This window comes from Homalodisca vitripennis, chromosome 6, assembly GCF_021130785.1.
Source record: "Homalodisca vitripennis isolate AUS2020 chromosome 6, UT_GWSS_2.1, whole genome shotgun sequence".
In the NCBI taxonomy this organism is placed as follows: domain Eukaryota; kingdom Metazoa; phylum Arthropoda; class Insecta; order Hemiptera; family Cicadellidae; genus Homalodisca; species Homalodisca vitripennis.
Genome location: NC_060212.1, coordinates 97,624,514 through 97,642,874, shown reverse-complemented (window position 1 = coordinate 97,642,874; position 18,361 = coordinate 97,624,514). Strand labels below are relative to the sequence as shown.

At 34.0% G+C, this 18,361-nt stretch overlaps 1 protein-coding gene across 1 annotated transcript; it reads left to right on the top strand.

Annotated features, from left to right (window-relative positions):
* Positions 1-352: 352 nt before the first annotated feature.
* Positions 353-17,119, top strand: LOC124365239 (mucin-2-like). Its single transcript, XM_046821202.1, has 4 exons — positions 353-530; positions 1,225-1,650; positions 13,313-13,852; positions 16,862-17,119. The coding sequence occupies exons 1-4, from the start codon at positions 444-446 to the stop codon at positions 17,027-17,029; spliced, it is 1,221 nt and encodes a 406-aa protein (XP_046677158.1). The 5' UTR covers positions 353-443; the 3' UTR covers positions 17,030-17,119.
* Positions 17,120-18,361: the final 1,242 nt, after the last annotated feature.

The window sequence follows — 18,361 nt, the reverse complement described above, 5'->3', positions numbered from 1 at the left end:
TAAAAAGAACTTCCTTGTGTTTAAAAAAAGAACTTCTCTGTATTTAAAAAATAACTTCCTTTTATCTAAAACTTTTAACTAGCTTTGTGTTGAACCTAATCATTCCTTACTTTAAATAAGAAACTTAAAAACAGTACTACCGGATGGCACAGTAATAGTGCATCAAAACCTTATCATAAAAATATAACTCAACTGTACAACTAAATTAATTATCTTCAGCTAATAGCGTGAAAAATTTATTATATTTAATTAATTACCGTGCATTATAAATCAGTATTGTCTCGTATGTTCAGAAATTAATAGAATTCGCTAGTAGACTGTGAAACTAATTGTTTCGCATCATGACTCTAGAGGAGGTACAATAGCATTCTTTGTTCTGGCCAAATCCATATAAAAAGCTTGACAACTGATTGCACAATACCGATTGTACTCTCATTGTTAAAATGTCAGTCTCTGCCATTGCTGGTGTCACGATTTTGATTGTAATTCAGTTTTTAAATGTGAAGGGTTGTGCACCTGAGGGAAGTTCAGTAAGTTTTACTTTAACATATAAATAAAAGTTAATGTTTTAATCCGCGTTACTTGGTTAAATTATCCTAATAATAAATACTAGTAATGTATTACTGTAACAACACTTTGTAATGTTGACAAACTATGTAAATTTCAGCCGTAAAAACCGAGAATGTAACTCTTGGAAAAGAATCTCTGTAAATACAAGAAATTGCTCTAATTTTCGATTTACGTGAAATTTTTGCACAATAACACGTCAGGACTACGCTGCACCAAATTTTGCGTAATATACTTCGCTAAAGTTTCACGTAAATCTTCTATTTTAGGTATATGTATTGTTATGCAATATGCTAAAATAACGCATGATTTTAATAAGTTTGTCTACTAATTTATTTATCCTGAAATTTGTCTTTGCCATCATGGATGTAGCAACGTTCGCTAACGCTCAGCCAAATCCCAATGAGTGACATGTACCGTCATCGAACTTGGCGTTTCCTTTATAGAAATGAAGTTTCATGCAAAATTTGAAGTCTGTTTGTTCTTAAGGTATCGTGCGGGCAGAAATACAAATTGACCATCTCTTTCACTCGGCCAATCAAAATGACCTATTCAGGCCTAGGTCTCGCTGGGGGTTATTAGGAACTGGACGGCATTTGGGCCATATACTTTACTTTGAAGTAGACATAAAACGAACTAATATTAATGTTGTTTCAGTGTTTATTCAATACTGACTGTTGCCGTGGAGTGTGCACGTGGCTTTTCTTCTGTAAGAACAAGACTGGCGATTCTACCGTACCACCAATAAGCCCGCCTCCAACTGTAGGGCCAATGGAAACGAACTACACAACACCATCAATAAAGTCAACGGAATTTGTGGACTCCTTAACTCCATCCACAACAGAGTCGACGGATTATTGGGATTGCACAACTCCATCCACAACACAATCAACAGAATATTTTGATTACACAACTCCATCCACAACAGAATCAATTGATTATTGGGATTACACAACTCCATCCACAATAGAATCGACTGATTATTGGGATTACACAACTCCACCCACAACAGAGTCCACGACTTCCACTCCTCTATATCCGACTGAACCTTGGAACGGGAAATGTCGCATCCCAGGCAGCATAGTAAGTATTTGTTTTTATCTGACACAGTAATGATTTTGCGTTTTCTCTTCCATCAATTCGTTTAGGCTCACCTTACTCTATGGTTACTAACATTTTCTTACTTAATGGATGAAATATTAAACGTTGAAGTCCAAGTTGCTAGTCTCCACTTGTTGGCTTGACGGAGAGTGTCTCTATCATTTATAAAAATAACTGAGACCACTGGGATTTTATTTAATATTTTGTTTTTACTTTTTAAAGATTTACTGAATTTTAAGAAAAACATTATTTCCTTTTGTGTGGATATTTACTGGGCATGTTCTAGTGTACGGACACAATGGGGTGCTGCACATGGACTTGCCAAATATACAAATTGGACTCCAAACTGGGCCATAGTGTGGGGGTATGTCCTGTACCACTGGTCCCCTGGCCACCTTTCGACCGCAACGCCTTCCCTTGGAATATGATTCCTGCCGAGGTGGTCGAAGACAGTGAACAATTGGGAAAATCGGAAGAGAACTCGAATGGCTCAGAAGAGAAATCGAATGAATCGAAAGAGAAATCGAATAGCTCAGAAGAGAAATCGAATGAATCCAAAGAAAAATCGAATGGCTCAGAAGAGAAATCGAATGAATCGAAAGAGAAATCGAATGCTTCAAAAGAAGAATCGAACGAGTCAAAATGAAAAACTTCAAAGGAACTTTCTAAGATAATAATACAAATAAAGATTAACTTTATTAAAAATGTTTGTTCCTTCTTTGCTGATAAATTGTATTGCACTTATGTTTAATAGCCTGTTGTACCTACTGGAAAGGGCATGGTTATTGCATGGTCACAGTGGTTACATTTTATTACATTTTTAATTTTATTTTTGGGATGGCAGGTTAATTGTATTATTTTAAAGAAATTAATGAATTTGCCTCAAACTTGAAACACGCGTAGACAAATATGGAATAAAAGATTCTATGAAAACTAAACAACAATATATTAAAATGCCTATTAATTGTGTTATGTTGTTTTGTATTTATATTTAGTGTTGTAAATTGTCTTTTGCTTGAACAATGAAGAATTTATGGTACTTTCTTACAAGTAATTTCTAATTTTCATTTAAAAATATTGTTTTATTTTCAACACTGTAAATAATACATCTAGATTAAAGTAAACATACATATTTTTATTAGGTAACTGACTATGAAAATATCTAAAAGATTAAAAGGTAAAATAAATTTACACATTCAAGACATAAGTTGTAACCTACTTCAATTAACATATTTTATACATATAACACTGGTTGGCAAAATAATGTTCTCAAAACCTTTAAAATAAACTGTATACATGTTTTAAATTTAGCTTATACAGTACTTTTGTTTAATACGGATATAATTTTTAACTTAAAACATCGTAGACAAACACTCCAATGCCTAACTTTGAATTTATTTTTCTACTTCCTCTCTCTTCTCTTTGAAAGTCCTTATGAGGTTTGTTTTTCTTGTGATGCAATTTTTGTTCTCTGACTAACATTAATCACATATCGTGTTCACGCTTCATATTTCCGATAGATTTACCATCACATTTATATTCTAGTGAAACCTCACCCCTTTCTCTGCTCTCCCCTCACATAACCTAAGATATAAGGAACAATTTCAAGATTGTTGAATAAATAAATAGGCACGTATACATAACATTATCCCCCCAAATTTTCATTTTTTTAGTAAACGAATATTATTATTTAAATAATTCAGTATTAGTGACATGTATTGCTGAAATATCGTTGTCAACAAAGAACTTTTTAATGAACAAAATGGGGCCTTACTCTCTGATCACTATGGAAAAATATTAGTTGTCTGGACCCCTCACCCCAAAGTTTTTTTGCTGGCTACGTTCTTACTTTGTAGCAATTTTTGTTTCAAAGTTGGAATCGAACATTACTAACACTAATTAAATTAAATTATCGTGAAACTTTTAAAACCATAGCATGACTTATTGTAAGTAGACATTAACACCGTTTTCAAGTCTTTTGCTTATTTTAAAACTGCTAACTGAAAGTAAAAGCGTACACATTAACAAATGTTTTTAGTATTCTTCGTCATTAGCCAATTCATTATGAACATGTAACCAAATAGAAAATTAAGTAGGTAGATTAAATTTTGAAACAAACTCAAGTAACTTTCAGTATTGCTCTCTTCTCTTTGTTTAAAGTTAGTTAATTGACGATGGAAGGTTAGACAGGATGACATGATTTCTGACAATTGCCATCTTTATGGTTACAAAAAGGTATAACACGACGTTTCGAGGATTGGAAACTATCCTCTTCGTCAGGAGGGAGAAGTATTAGTACATACAAATACCTCAAATACATACAAATTTGTACATTAATGCATATAAATTTGTATATACTAATAATACCTGCCCCAATTGACGAAGAGGATAGATTCCAATCCTCAAAACGTTGTGTTTTACCTTTTGTAACCATAACGATGGCAAATGTCCGAAATCCTGCTATCCTATCACTGTCTTAATGTACACGTCTAAACTTTTAGGTTATGTTGTGATTAGGGTAGTTTCTGCCAATATATTTGTTTCAGTTCCATTTATGTTGTAATAACCCAAAATTATTTCTCTGGTGAAATTCAGTTTATGAAAATCAAATGACCATTAAAACAAGAATTTATTAACTTAATAGTTTAACTTGTTGCCTATTTGAACTTTTAAGTATAATGTGCAAACAGATTGAGATTAATGAAAATGTAAATAGTTAACTGATGGCCTAGAATTAGAATTAAACTCTGGACCATTTCACTCTAGAATTTCCATTCAATGACATATATGGACGATCTAGTTCTTAAATTGCAGCTAATATTATTACCTGATGTCTTCTTCATTGACCAGCGTTGCTGGATTGAAAGCGTCACAATAAAATAAATAACTAACTAAATAAAATAAATAACTAACTAAATGCTTAAACACAAATACGAAAAAACATACACCAAATACGATTATAGGTGTCATCAAAGATACAGATATCGACGTATATAAGGAACGTATAACATATCTAAGAGAAATAAATAGATAGATATGACATAACGCAATGAATATAACTTTTTACATTCTTATAGTATCCATCACTTACATCCCTTTACTCACTCACGACGAAAAGGCAACTAAATCTACTGCACACAAACGGTGACGAAACATAACATAAACATAACCTAACTGAAACCGTTTCGACCAGACGACACTACTGTACATGACTGGGGACAGACAGAGAGGAACAAAAACAGGCATGGACGCATACTTTACAACACTGCACTCATAAGAATTATTTTCGAATACCAAACCACGTTGATGCTATTTATATTGTTTTTGTTGATATCGTTATATTATATTATATTATTGTTAGTGTTATATTAAGTTCTAACAGTATTCATACTATTGCCTATTATAAAAAGAAACACGATGCCTAACCTAAATACAACAATGAAATTAGAGAAATAAATAAACAAAATCAAAACTCTTATACTAACACTTATAAAGAGTGATAGGAGCATAGGTGTTGTGATTAACATTCCTTATAGCATTGTATGGTCCAGGATTGGAGGCAACTACGAGTGTTATTGAACCACAAAACTAATAATAGTGAAACTGCATGATTTATCAAAGCCTGCGTTTAGCAAATAAAATAAAAAACTATATCTTATCCTAGCAGTTACCCGCGGCTTCGTGTTCAATTTTGTATGTTTTGCAACTGTGTGAACACGTTTGGTTCGAGTGAATTATATTTCCGTCGCCAATGTTGAGTTTGCTTTGTTGCCACTATCAAGAAAATACGTCAAAAGTTTAATAATTATAGTCATCATAATTTACTTCGTTCTTAGTATATTATACTATGTTCCATAGTTAATTTGGTTTTGTTTCTCGGTCGACAGTATATATCATGGATCAGAGAATCCTATTTCTGTCAAAAGAGAACTAATATGGATTTTATATATCTTTAAATTAATAGTAAAATGTTTTTAATATTTTAGAATATTTAGAGCCGGAATTGGAACATTAGTTCAAACTTTCCAGCAAAATTTCATCTAGCATAGTTCTTGTCGACTGCTTCAAAGGGAGCCTTCGGAGTCAAATTCTGACCATCTTATGTTTTAGGACATTATCTAATGTAGATTAGTACTTACCTAATCGCTGTAATCTAAATATATGTGAACATTTATGACTACTCTTTAGACAATTTATTACTATAAAGCTAAACAAACTTAAAATAATAAACCATGTTACACAGAACAGTTGATTATATTTGATAGGCTCATTCAATTAATGTTACACAACTTTAGAGACCAAGATGGGAATTTTCGCTGCTCTGAAGGCCAGTGGGATATAGCCCGGAGGGGTTTTCGAAATAAGAATAGGCCTATATTCATCCCAGGAATCGTAAGAATGTTCGTGTAAAATTTCAGTACAATCGGTTGAGTAGTTTACGCGTGAAAATAAACCAAACAAACAAAGGCATTTACGCATTTATAATATTATTAAGATGTATTTACAAGATTTGGCAATGTCTCACCATGAACTCATAGAAGTATATTTTATCAATTTTCAGGTTATTAAAAAATTTGAACTTTTCATTGACTTATTTACATAAAACTTAATGTATTATGTTTCGGTTTTCATGCTATCCGATACCAATACTCAAGTAAGCATAACTTGTTTGAGTAATGTTCATATAAATGCTCATAACACACTTAAGAGTACAGAAATTTCCAATAAAACGATATATACTGAATACAAATTATAAACTATTATTATCAATAGATAATCATTTTTGCAACAATTCATTACGGTTGAGACACTAAATTTAAGTTCGTTAGATGAAACATTTCCGCGTCTGAGATGAGTTTCTATTTATAACGCAGTTTTAAACTTCAGCCCCAAGTTAAAAGCGGAGGCGCTTCTCGCCCGACCACTAACTAGCGTTCCCTCTTAATGACGTCAGAGCTGTCAGGCCTTGTTACCAAGGTGGTGTTGGCAAAACATACGTGCAGGCATTGCACTGGCGGCCATCTTGAATTTACCCCTATGAGGACAGTATTAAATCTCACACACTATAACACACTAACAGAATCATGCAATAGATCTCTTTGTAAAGTGTACTTAATTTGCATCCAAACTTTGCATTTTTTGGGGGGACTTTTTTGTACTTTAGTGATTAAACTTTCCTCATCCCCCACGATACAGCGACCAATAGGCTTAGAAGTGTTTTCAGGTTTAACGTAAGAACTATCTTACGGGATAAAACTCAATGTAGTTTCACTATAGCCGCCTACACTCACAACACACTTTCACGTTGAGGTTTAAATCTTTTCTATTTTTTACGTTGTAAGTAATATAAACGGAGATCAAGGTGAAATATTAAATAGCCTGTGAGAAAAAAGCTTTTTTTTAGGGATCTTTTTTGTGTCCAACTCCTCTAATATATATTGTAAAGTGTAGAAACACAATACCTTGAAGAAAACTATTATATACACGCTCTTGAATATAAATAATAAATAAAAATGCCCCTTGAACTCGAAGCGTTTCTCAGTTTACAGACTACTTTTCAGAATAACTTAGGCTAAGTCAATAAATACAGTATAAAATAAGACTGAAAACTACAGTACTCAAATATTAACTGACATTACAACAAACCAAAGTAACAAAAACGATTCCAACTAATCTTTTTATGTATGTATGAAAAGTAAAAGTAAAGTAAAGTCTTATTTTACCAGGCGAAGTTAGGGTTAAGAAGTCCTCTCTAACACAACCTGGGGACCGACTATCAGCTTAAAGGTGACTTCCGAAGGTGACCAGACGTCCGGATCTAGGAAGGACATGTCCTCCTTTTTAATGTTTGTTCTCCTGTCCTCCAGGCTTTTGAAAATTATGTAAAATTCCCGGTTTTTGGCGAACGCTTAAATGTTCAAAAATAGTAGCATCAGTCCCAAAGATAGGCTATGAAAAGTTATTGCAGCGCATAAATAATGCCATGACATGTGAACTGCTGTTAGATTCAGTTGTATGTTGACTGTTGTCTGCAGTGTCACTGACTCACTGTTGTTTCAATCCGCTCAGCTGCACTGGCGCTACTACCCCTTGATTTGTTATTTGTGTATTATGAATGATAGGTCAATTTTATTATAATATATTATATATTTTTCTGCTACAGTGATAATGTTTTATATATGTCTGTTAGTGTAGCTTACTAATAATTAAATAAATAAATGCAATTAATTAATTCAAATTATTACTCAAAATTTACTTTTAATAATGTTCTAAAATGTTGGGTTCAAATCAGTTATAATTTTTAAAGGAGGAATTTTAACGATAATTGGTTCAATCTTAGGCAACTTAACAAAATAAATGTATCATATAATATTTCATACACTTTAATAATATCAGTTAATATGAGTTCTTTGTATTGTTCGATTTATATGTCAAAACCCAATGTGATGTTTTTTGTTTGCATTACAAAAATAACTGATTAAAACAGTAATTTATTGTTGTTAACATTTATTTAATAAAATAAACCAAACGTGGGTATTTTTTTATATAATGTATAAGTTTTTCACAAGGTTTATAAGAATATTTAGTACTGTGTTCCTTTTTCACCCCCAAAAGCCCTCCTTTTAGGAATTTGCGTCAGGTCACCCTGCTTCCGAATCAACATCAGCGGCCGGGCAGGTACAGGATCGCTCAGCGGTTACCCATCCAAGCAGCAGCCACACTCGATGTTGCTTGACTCGGTAATCTCGCGATAACCACTCTACCCGCTACACTGCGCCATTGGCCACATATACCAACACTCAATTAATTATGAAAAATGATTTCTATAGAAAATATATAGTCTACAGTATCCAACATTACATGTAAGGATTTTAATAGATGTATTTTTGCAAATGTTGTGCACACACTCCTCTACTATACAATGCGGTTCAGACGTCTTTATGCGCCTTTTTATAACTTTTTTAACGAATAAAGTGACACTCAGAACTATGTTTAAACTTTTCGAAAACAGTTTAAGAGATCGTTTAAAGCTTATAACTGAAGAGTGAGGTGGTAAGAGAAGCTGGGAGGTCTGCATCAATTATAGGTAGATTCTTCTTCATGCCCCTACTCGACGTATTGTAAGAGATCATGGCCCCTGAATTTTAACAAAGTTACTGTAAACACCCTTTCATGGACTGCGAGATTCATTATTGTTCCTCCGCTAATAGTCGTTTTCATATCCCTCTTTTACGTCATAAATTAATTCATCTTTTTGGTCAAAGATTTTGGTGTTTTTCAATCTTCAGTACACTAACATTTGTTATTCAATTACTATCATCTCTCAAAAGACCGTCAAAACTTACGGAGTTACAGATTCCAAGTGAGTAACCGTAATCTACGAATTACGGATACAAAAACAAAAACTGATGCTACGGATTACGGATGCCAAAAGAGTCAGCGATATCTGCGAGTTACAACTCAGAAGAGTAACCAAAATCTACGACTTACAAATCCAAAAAGAGTAACCGATATCTACGAGTTACAACTCAGAAGAGTAACCGAAATCTACGACTTACGGTTCCAAAAAGAGTAACCGATATCTACGAGTTACAAATCCAAAAAGAGTAACCGATATCTACGAGTTACGGATACAAAAGAGTAACCGATATCTACGAGTTACAAATCCAAAAAGAGTAACCGATATCTACGAGTTACGGATACAAAGATAATAACCAATACTACGAGTTGCAAATCCAAAAAGAGTAACCGATATCTCCGAGTTACGGATACAAAGATAATAACCGATACTACGAGTTACAAATCCAAAAAGAGTAACCGATATCTCCGAGTTACGGATACAAAGATAATAACCGATACTACGAGTTGCAAATCCAAAAAGAGTAACCGATATCTCCGAGTTACGGATACAAAGATAATAACCGATACTACGAGTTACAAATCCAAAAAGAGTAACCGATATCTCCGAGTTACGGATACAAAGATAATAACCGATACTACGAGTTGCAAATCCAAAAAGAGTAACCGATATCTCCGAGTTACGGATACAAAGATAATAACCGATACTACGAGTTACAAATCCAAAAAGAGTAACCGATATCTCCGAGTAACGGATACAAAGATAATAACCAATACTACGAGTTGCAAATCCAAAAAGAGTAACCGATATCTCCGAGTTACGGATACAAAGATAATAACCGATACTACGAGTTACAAATCCAAAAAAGTAACCGATATCTACGAGTTACGGATACAAAGATAATAACCGATACTACGAGTTACAAATCCAAAAAAAGTAATCGATATCTACGAGTTACGGATACAAAGATAATAACCAATACTACGAGTTGCAAATCCAAAAAGAGTAACCGATATCTCCGAGTTACGGATACAAAGATAATAACCGATACTACGAGTTACAAATCCAAAAAAGTAACCGATATCTACGAGTTACGGATACAAAGATAATAACCGATACTACGAGTTACAAATCCAAAAAAGTAACCGATATCTACGAGTTACGGATACAAAGATAATAACCGATACTACGAGTTACAAATCCAAAAAAGTAACCGATATCTACGAGTTACGGATACAAAGATAATAACCAATGCTACGAGTTACAAATCCAAAAAGAGTAAGCAATATGTACGGAGTTATACGGATCCAAAAAGAGTAACGGATATATTTTGAGGCTACAGTCAAGATGGACACCAATACTGGTGACATTTAAGTTCGTTCACTCCGATCTGAAGTATAAGATGATAATATTTATAATATATAATAACTTATATGTCAAATAATAAATAAACTATAATATATGTAAATATGAATAGCTTTCTAGGAGCTCAAATAAATCTTCAAAAGTCATAACAGAATTAGTATGATAATTTTTCAACTCATGAAATATGAAAATAAGAAGATACCATTGGTTGCGCCAGTCCCTGCGTTGTCGTGGTCAAGGCCAAAGGCCAAGGAAGTAAGCGGACATAGAAAACGAGGATTATTTTTAGCAGAGGAGAGATACTATTCAGTTTCAATATATAATTGAATTTGATCCAGTATATGTAGTCCTGTTCAACCAAGCATCTAATAATATTTCTCCCAGTTATCTAAGTCGTTCTGCCATTGTATTGTTCCCAGAAAGTCTGACATTCGTTCTGCCTCCTACGCACGTTTATGGGTAATTAACTTAAAACAATCAATTCAATCAATTGATAAGAAAGTAATTTATTGTTTTTAACGCTCAGTAGCATAATATAATAGTCTTAGTTCTGGAATAGCTTTTTTATGTTCACGTATAGAGTGAAGACCATCAGAGAGTGTTAGTGTTAAATATGTCACCTGAAGCTTCGGTTGGATTTCTAGTTCTCGTGTCTTGGCAATTTTACAATGCCAATAGTTGTCTACCTGATGACGCCTCAGTAAGTGTAATTTTTATATTTTGTTTAAATATGATATCTGCAGATCTTTTTCAAAATTAATGTTAAAACAAAATAATTGAGTAATACAAATAATGAAATCTAACTTTAGCAATACGGCCTAACTAAAATATCAAAATAGATTTATTACTTTGCTTGGATTAAAAGTAGGCTTATGGAAATGTTAGTCCTAATGTATTCCTATCTTTAAAGTAATTCCAAAACTAACTAACATTTTCTACTTACAGTTTAAAAAGTTGATATGTAGAGCTGTTGTGTCTCTGTGATGTCGAGTTAAAATTTTGACTGTTAGTATCTAGAATGCGGCAAACATAACGGCGTTGGCTTTTGCAAGGATTATTTATCTTTGTCCCCTTCTCTTGTCATGCCTAAAATTCCATCATCGCCCAAGGGGATAGGGTTTACCAAATGCAAATTATGAGTTAAGTGCAATCCCTAGAGAAACTAATCCGTGAGACTTTAATTTGCCAAAAATAAAAAGTCGCACAGCGCTGATCCCTGCAGAATACCTGTCCTAATAGTTTCCTAACAGCTATTTGATCTGTTGATTTATAGCAGTCTTCCAATTTCTTTTTTATATCTACAAGTTTTATTTGTAAAATAGGAAACTTGAATTGTTTTATCACTACAGGTAATAATATGTTACAGTATACATTTCTGTAGGAAAAATTAAATACGAGTAATTTTAATCTACAAGAACGAAAATATTACATTTTAGTGTGAGACGTAGCATTTCTATTCAGTTTAGAAATGAAGTTATTAGTTTGCTTCGTAATTTTTTGCATTTTACTTTGTTATTTTATACTATAATACTGCTGTTATTCAACTTAAAATTAAATCTATTTAGTATGTTTTTAATGATATTATTGGTTATATTAAATTATTAAATATTTTAATTACATAGTTATTAGTTATATAGTTGGCAATTTAAATTATTATTATTATTAAGAAGAATATAAACGCAAGACAGTTCAATAAAAAATAGTCATTTACAGTTGTATTAGTATGCTTAGCAATTAATTACATTTTAATATTTTATTTTATACAGTTAGGCTGGTGCTATTCAACATAAAATTAAATGTATTCAGTATATTTTTAATAATGATATTGGTTATACTAAATTAGTTAATATTTTAATTACATAATTATTAGTTATTTAATTAGTAATTTAAATTATTATTAAGAAGAATATAAAATCAAGAAAGTTCAATAAAATTTAGTCATTTCCAACACAACATACTTTTTGCTAAAGGAATATTTGCAAATGCAGATTATTATTCATATTAAATATACAAAAAATAAATGTTGACCAATTATGAAATAAAATAGTTCATAATATAACATTGAAATGATTTTACTCTGGACTAATGTTTGTTGGTTCTTGGTAATACAAATTGTATTTTAATTCATTCTTTTTGGGCAATTTGCATATCAAGCTATAGTCCTTGCGAGTTCGGTGGACCCAATGTGTTGTGCAATATTACAAGGCTTGTATTACAGTTTTTTGTAGCATATACAAGGTGTAACCGAAATACACCGACAAACTTCAGGAGATTGTTTCTGGGGTCAAAACAAACGAAATGTATGTCCTACAATGCATCGTTTTTCCGTGTTTTTTACATGTACATTTTTTATAAACGACCATTAAAGGTAGAAAGTTAAAATTGTCACCATATCTATTAAAGATTGTCAATTAAACAAAAATTGAAATTTGCAAATATATGTTACTAGGTTAATAAAAATGCCACAAGTTTTTTTTTATCTCGTGTGCGAGTTCAATAGATAAGGTACTTTTTGTTTTAGAATGAATGTATAAATAATTTTGACTCTATACATTTTTTATACAGGAAGTAGTTTTTAAAGAGATTGATGATCAAAGATTTTAACAAGCCACTGTTTTAAAATTATATAGACTAAAATTCTTTTTAAATTGACGATCTTTAATAGATTAGCATATGTTGAAAATTTTAAATTTTTCGTTGTTTACAAAAAAATTAATATAAAAAAAACTCAAAAAGACGGACAGACGGAAAACGATGCATATTAAGACATGCATTTATAGAAACGTTTTGGTTTGTTTTCACCTCAGGAACAACTTCTTGAAGTTGTCGGGTTGAAGCTGTCGGTGTATTTCAGTTACACCCTTTGTTTTTATCATAATTTAATACAGCATTATAGTAAACCTGATAATGGTGTTGCAGTGCTTTTTCGACTTCGAATGCTGCAGCGGAGGTTGTTCTTTGCGTGACATAGGGGGTGGCTCTTCGTTCGTGTGCGATATCAGCCACACCACAGCTGGATCAACACCCACTCAGGTTTCCACGACGGAGTACTCCACTTCCTCAACCATGACTCCAGCAACTCCACCACGTTCACCAACTACACCTCGGTTACTAACTAGACCACCTTCATCAACGCCACCACCTTCAGGAAGTCCCCAGCTTACTTCAACTTCGTACACATCGCAGTCGACCTCGGGCTTTTCGACACATCCAACTTTATTTACAACGGATTTGAATGACTACTCCACTATGCCTTCATTAGAAACCGCTCCACCAACTCCATCACGTCCACCAACTCCACCACGTCCGCGAACTCCACTGACTCCATCACTTCCTCCAACTCAATCAACGTTATCCACAACAGAGGCAAATCCTTACCGTACTGTGTCTTCAACTGAAACTCCTCAACCACTTCCGATAACACCATCGGAGGACAAATGCCGCATTCCAGGAAACAGGGTAGGTCATCATTATCTTGTTTCTTGATAGACACCTCAGAAAATGTTCGGTTAGAATACCTCTCCCCATTGTACATAAATTACACCACTAAACTTTGAATGTGTTAACCAGTTTAACGGGTTATCAAATACTATTGATTATAGTCTTTTCATCATTCAAACATTAAAAACTAACACAATTTACAAGAAAATCTCAGATTTAACAATATTTTCCTGGGCAAAAACACAAAGCCGTTACACTTCGACGATCATAATTCAATTTCGTGTTATCTTCTTTTGTTTATGATTCAGAGAAACTATCTCGGCACTTTTTGACTAAACGGAGCGGAGGTCACCCATTCAGAGCACGCTGCGGCTGTTATGGTTAGTCGAATTTGCTGTAAATGTTGTGTTTGTTCTTCACTTTAAGACAGTTATCAATATCAGGGAGACGCACCCAGTCTGTCAAGGTGAAGGTCAAGGGCAGCTCCAGCCGCGGAAACCTGCACTTTGCTTGTTAATACTAGCTCTTAGCTTACGTTTTATCTATTGATATTTTTACCTCTCTCGTGATTAAACATTCTAAAGTTCTTTTATATGTTACTGGTTATCTTGATACCCTCGACAATCTGCTTCACAAGTCACTTAAGCGCTCAGTGCTCGATTTTCAGCTCGGTGCTCGGTGCAGGCCTTATCCATGCATATTTAGCGTATGGAATAAGACTCTGGGGAGCTTGTTCCTAAAGCAAAATGGAGCGAGTTTTTAAACTTAAAAAAGCTGAAAGAGCTATTGGAAAGTTAAACTTTAGTCGTGCAAGAAATCTTTCAGAGAGCTGGGATTGCTGACTTTACCCTGCCTTTATATTTCTGAGGTGTGCTTGTGAAACCAGAGGCAGGGACAACTTCAGAACAGCAACACAGACTGACGTTGTCTCAACACCTCCTGCAACAAGATGGTGTCAGACTAATCAACAGGCTCCCTGAAAGTGTAAAAAATTCAAGTAACACAAATCAAATCAAAACTAGAGTCTCAAGCGCCTTCTGGTGTCTAAAGCGTTTTACTCTGTTGAAGAATTCATGATGAGCCGCTGGGAAATTTAGAAACCAAGCAAGAAAAAAATAACGTTAGATCTGATGTCAAAATGGATGCGTTGTATGAATTTATAAAATGTATGTCTGAATATTAGAAAACGTTCATATGGATTTTACAAAATTTATTAAAGTTTGCAATTGCGATACAATGTCAGACATAGTTAAATGCAATAAAACGATTAGTATTATTATTACAACGCGCTAGAGACAGAGTATGCAAGAGTATGCTTAATGCTGCCGCCCGGACCTATAAATTGACCAGACCTTGACCGCGTATCAGACATATCTTCTTACATATTGATGTAAGATCTAAGATATTGATCTTAAAGTAATGAACATTTTCTACAATATTTGTAATACATTCGCCTAACCAACCGCTATATGCTGTAACCACTACCTCCATGTTTTAATTATCAATCTCCGGTTTGGAAGGACAACAGGATTTCGGACATTTGCCACGGTTATGTGTTACGAAAGGTATAACACAACGTTTCGAGGATTGAAATCCACCCTCTTCGTCAGGTAGGGGAGGTATTAATACATACAAAAATAAAGAACAGGAGGAAGGAAAGAAGACAAAGAAAAGGGTTCAGAACCAAAATGGCTTGTGGTTGAGACTTGCATACTGTGCAGCGACAACCCCTGGACTGGAATCTAAGCAGCTTTCGGGTATGTTTGAACCATCACCCAACTGACGAAGAGGATAGACTCCAATCCTCGAAACGTTGTACCTTTTATAACCTAAAACGATGACAAATGTCCAATATACTGTTGTCCTTTCAAACCTTCCATCGTCAATAAGAAACAAGGAATATCCGATTACCACTACAAAAGCGATTTGTTAATATGGAACTACGTCGAGCTCGTGATGTCTTTCTTCCTGATAGCAGCACTTAACTAAAGATACTTCTCAAAAAATACCCTGGATAATCGCGATAGCCATTATATCAGGTAGATATAAACAACTGTGTCCAATACAGCCTCAATCTAACAACAAACTCTTCAAAAACCACGTTTTGCATTTTGTCTTGCGCATTGCGGGCAACCTGTGTGGGCCTGCCAACTTGTTGGCTGACTCCACGCTGGAAGAAGTCAGCTCTTCAAAATTCCTAGGAATGCACCTTGATCGAGTGCTGACTTGGAAAAAATCTGACATGTTTGCGCAAAATTCTGCTCAGGCATTTTTGTTTTGAGATCTTTAGCCAAATACTGTCCGGGTCAGGTACTGATTACGGCTTGATTTACCCCCATCTGGTCTGCGGAGTGGTCCTTTGGGGGCTTACGCAAACACTCAGTTTCAAGAGTATTCTGACTGAAAAAAAAGCAATTCGAGTAATCGTCAAAATCAAATTTAGAGAGTCGTGCAGGGAAGCTTTCAAGAAATTGCAGCTGTTGCTTCTACCGTGCCTCTACATTTTGGAAACAACTATTTTTTGTATGAGTAAATGTGCCTTAAACCAGAGGCCGAGACATACACATGTATGAGACACGTGGCAGAGCAAACTACCGAACTGGGAGACACAGAACGGTGGTTTACGAACGCCTACCCTAGCAAGCAGGTGTGCATTTCCTCAACAGACTGCCCAATTCAATTAAAGATGCTCCAACGACTAAGGCATTAAAGACTTGCCTCCGTTTGAGGTGTCTAAAGCATCCTATAATGCAGATGAGATTTTGGCATTCGACTGGGAGACCGCCCAGTTAGAAGACTGACTCCGCTGTACTAAGTGGGTTGCATTGGCGATGAATGAAAGAGGCATGATTGTAAAATTATTGTGAATGTTTATTGTTTGAATAAATGTCTGGAATTTTAGAAACCCCGTATTGACGTTTGCCATACAATGTACATTGTGTCGCTGCAATAAAAATATTTTGATTTTTGAGATTATTTAATATTATCTAACTTTATTGGTGTTAATAGTAATTGAACGTGTTCTAGTGCACTGAGAGCACCAAATGTTGCCTGTGGACCTGCCAAATCTACGGGTACGATGAAATATCGAAAGAGGGATTCGGGGTATGCCCCATCCCCATGGTTCCTTGGCCGCCATTCGATACCGACGCCTTCCCGTGGACAGCGCTTCGGAAAGTTGACCAATTGCAGTAGACCAACTCGTATGGCTACAAAAGGACCCCTGGATGACTTGATTGTGTATTAGTAAATGGATCATTTGGAAAACAACATTTAGAATATTAATGTTGTACTAGTTTATTTAACGCACCTTACCCTAATAATATTATAAATGGAAAAGTGCCTTTGTTTGTTTTTCTTTCACGTATAAACTATTTAACCGATTGAACTCGAATTTTACATGGACATTCTTAGGGTCCCTAGGATGAACACAGGCCTATTCTTATTTTGTAAATCCTTCCGGGCTACGCCCCACTGGTCTGTAAAGCAGCAAAAAATCCCATCTCGGTCTCTAAAGTTATGCAATATGAATTGAAAGAGCCTGTCAAAGAATGTTGTAATCGTAATTATTACAAAAGTAAAGTATAAAAATTACCTTAAAGGATTAGGTAAATTAAAGTCTAGGCAACCAGACGGCCTAACGAAAAAGTACATTTCTATTCCTCCTTTAGAAATCTTATTTCTTTCTCCAGACTTAAAAATATTCTATAATACAACTGATGACAAATTTATTATTTATAGTATTCATTCTTTTATTATTATGCTCTTAACATTGAACACTGAAATACTTCATTTAAAAAATACTATAGAACTATATATATTTTTTTTCAACTGGGGTGAATTTTTTTTCAAGGTTGTTTAGTTCCAACCTTACTAAACAATATATATATATATATATATATATATATATATATATATATATATATATATATATAGTTATATAAATATTGTATCTCAAGGCAAAATAGCAAACCCAAACTTGGCGTCGGAAATATAATTAGTTCGAAAACAGAAATGCTCTTAAAAGCGCAAAAATCTGAAATAAGAATTACACGCAATTTCTCTGAACGTCAGGTCCTTTTAACCGTGAACACTGAAAGATGGATACCTGGATGATGATACATGACTAATTCCATGTAGTGAATTAGTCATGTATTTCCATGAAATGAATTCATCATGAATTTATGATGAATTTAATGAATTTATCATGAATTCCATGAAAAAATACCATATGACCCTACGTAATACATCATAGTGCTGTCACTATGAACCTCTATCTTTGAAATCCTCCACACTGGTTCACAATAGTAGAAGTGTTACCGAAATCGTGGGAGCTATTCACAAAATGTACAGTATGTTTGTTGCATAGAAACTGCGGGCGAAGTCGCGAGTATTTGCTGGTAAGTAATAAAACACACAAACATATAAATATAAAAATAAAACCAAGGATGGTTATTGTAATGAGATCGAATACATTAAACATAATGTGCTGGTGAAATCTGTAACCCTAATTTTAAATCTGTAACG